This window comes from Bison bison, unplaced genomic scaffold (assembly GCF_000754665.1).
Source record: "Bison bison bison isolate TAMUID 2011002044 unplaced genomic scaffold, Bison_UMD1.0 scf7180017851922, whole genome shotgun sequence".
NCBI classification, from domain to species: domain Eukaryota; kingdom Metazoa; phylum Chordata; class Mammalia; order Artiodactyla; family Bovidae; genus Bison; species Bison bison.
In genome coordinates this window covers 6,685-8,234 of record NW_011482495.1, presented here as the reverse complement: position 1 = coordinate 8,234, position 1,550 = coordinate 6,685, and the positions used below count along the sequence as shown (strand labels likewise).

The 1,550-nt window shown below is 46.3% G+C and overlaps 1 protein-coding gene across 2 annotated transcripts in view; it reads right to left on the bottom strand.

Annotated features, from left to right (window-relative positions):
* LPXN (leupaxin) overlaps positions 1 to 1,433 on the bottom strand; it is a 41,811-nt gene extending 40,378 nt beyond the window's left edge. The window contains exon 1 of one of the 2 annotated variants that reach the window (XM_010851861.1): positions 1,280 to 1,433. In XM_010851861.1, coding sequence (XP_010850163.1) covers positions 1,280 to 1,351 — 72 coding nt within the window. In that variant the 5' untranslated portion in view covers positions 1,352 to 1,433. The remainder of the gene's footprint in view (positions 1 to 1,279) is intronic. The other variant, XM_010851869.1, reaches the window with a different exon arrangement.
* Positions 1,434 to 1,550: the final 117 nt, after the last annotated feature.

Sequence of the window (1,550 nt, the reverse complement as noted above, 5' to 3'; positions counted from 1 at the left end):
GCTCAGTCGTGTCCGACTCTTAGCGACCCCATGGACTGCAGCCCACCAGGCTCCTCCATTCATGGGATTTTCCAGGCAAGAGTGCTGGAGTGGGTTGCCATTGCCTTCTCCTTGAAAGCCATGACATATCTCTAAAAAAGCAGAGCTGGATTCGGGTGGAACTCAGCCAAAAACATGAATCTCTCCAACCCTCACACAGGATAAGAATTGGGATTCTACCCCAAGTTCAAAATATATTCTACTCCACGTATTAAAATAGACTTTCCTTCCAAAACAGTTCACATTTTAATATTAAATACCCTTTTCCTTTTCATTAACATCTCTTCCCTTCTGTAATTTGCCTTTCTTCTTTCCTCTACTCCTCTAGCTCTCAAAACACATTTTTAAAAAAAAGACAATATGCAAGATTTTTTTTGTTGCTGTCATTTGCACTTTTGACATACTACCACCCAAGACACCATGGAATTATACAGCTTGGACACTGGGTAAAGTTTAGTGACTCAGTGTTTGTAAGCATGATGGCAACAAAAATTGGCAAAGGATATGGCATGAGTCCCGAGAATGACAAGCCTGACGGCACGCCCAAGGTCTGAAATCAGGGGTCTCTCTGAGCAATGCGGCCCACGGTTTCAGTGCTGGTTTCAGTTGCTTTGGCGTGGAAGGAGGTATCGTATTTGCAGGCCATGGTCATCTGTTCCTTCAGAGCTGCTCTCAATAAAAAGCTTAGCAATGAAGGCGCTGGAGTAACAGTGCTGTGTCTTCTTGATTTAATGCTCAACGACGGAGCAGATGAAGAACTCTGGCCTTTCTCCACCCTTTGTGGATCCCTCATTCTCACACTTCTAGTCCATTTATTCTCCTTGTGACACCCTTTACCCAGTGCCCCCTATTTCTCCCCCCCCCAAATCACATTTCTGAACTTACCGACTCTGTAGCCCCCCTATGATCTCCTCGCAGCCCCCCAAGGAGCTAAAATGCTCCTAACAAAATCACGATTTCAAGCATAATTCAGTTCGAAAATATTTGTGCAGAGTTGACTCTGTGGTTAGTACCAAATTCTTTGCCTATTGTGCCTCTAAAAACAGCAAACCCATAGTTCCCCAAAATAACATAGTTCCTCATGCTTCACTCTTGGTTGGTCTGAGGTCAGGAAAGCAGTGAAAAGAAAATCTTCCAACACTATCCTCCATCTGGCTAGAAGTACACCCCACCACACGTGGAGATGGCAGCCGAATCTTCAATCCCTTCGAGTTGCTCCTCCAAGAAGCTCCTCACTCACCCAGTTCCTCCATTGCCTCACAGCCGAGATGCCCTGGTCCCGCACACAGGTTGTAGAGCGCTGTGTTGGCATGTGCTGGAGAAGAGGACCACAAAGGGACTGAATGAGCCAGCGTGAAGCAGCCTCTATAACCCTTTTTTGGTTCCTGTATTTGCTTAGCACTTCCTGTCTTTAACCTCTGAGCTTCTTCCCTGGTAGTTCAGAGGTTAAAGCATCTGCCTGCAATGCAGGAGACCTGGGTTTGATCCCTGGGTTGGGAAGATCCCCTGGA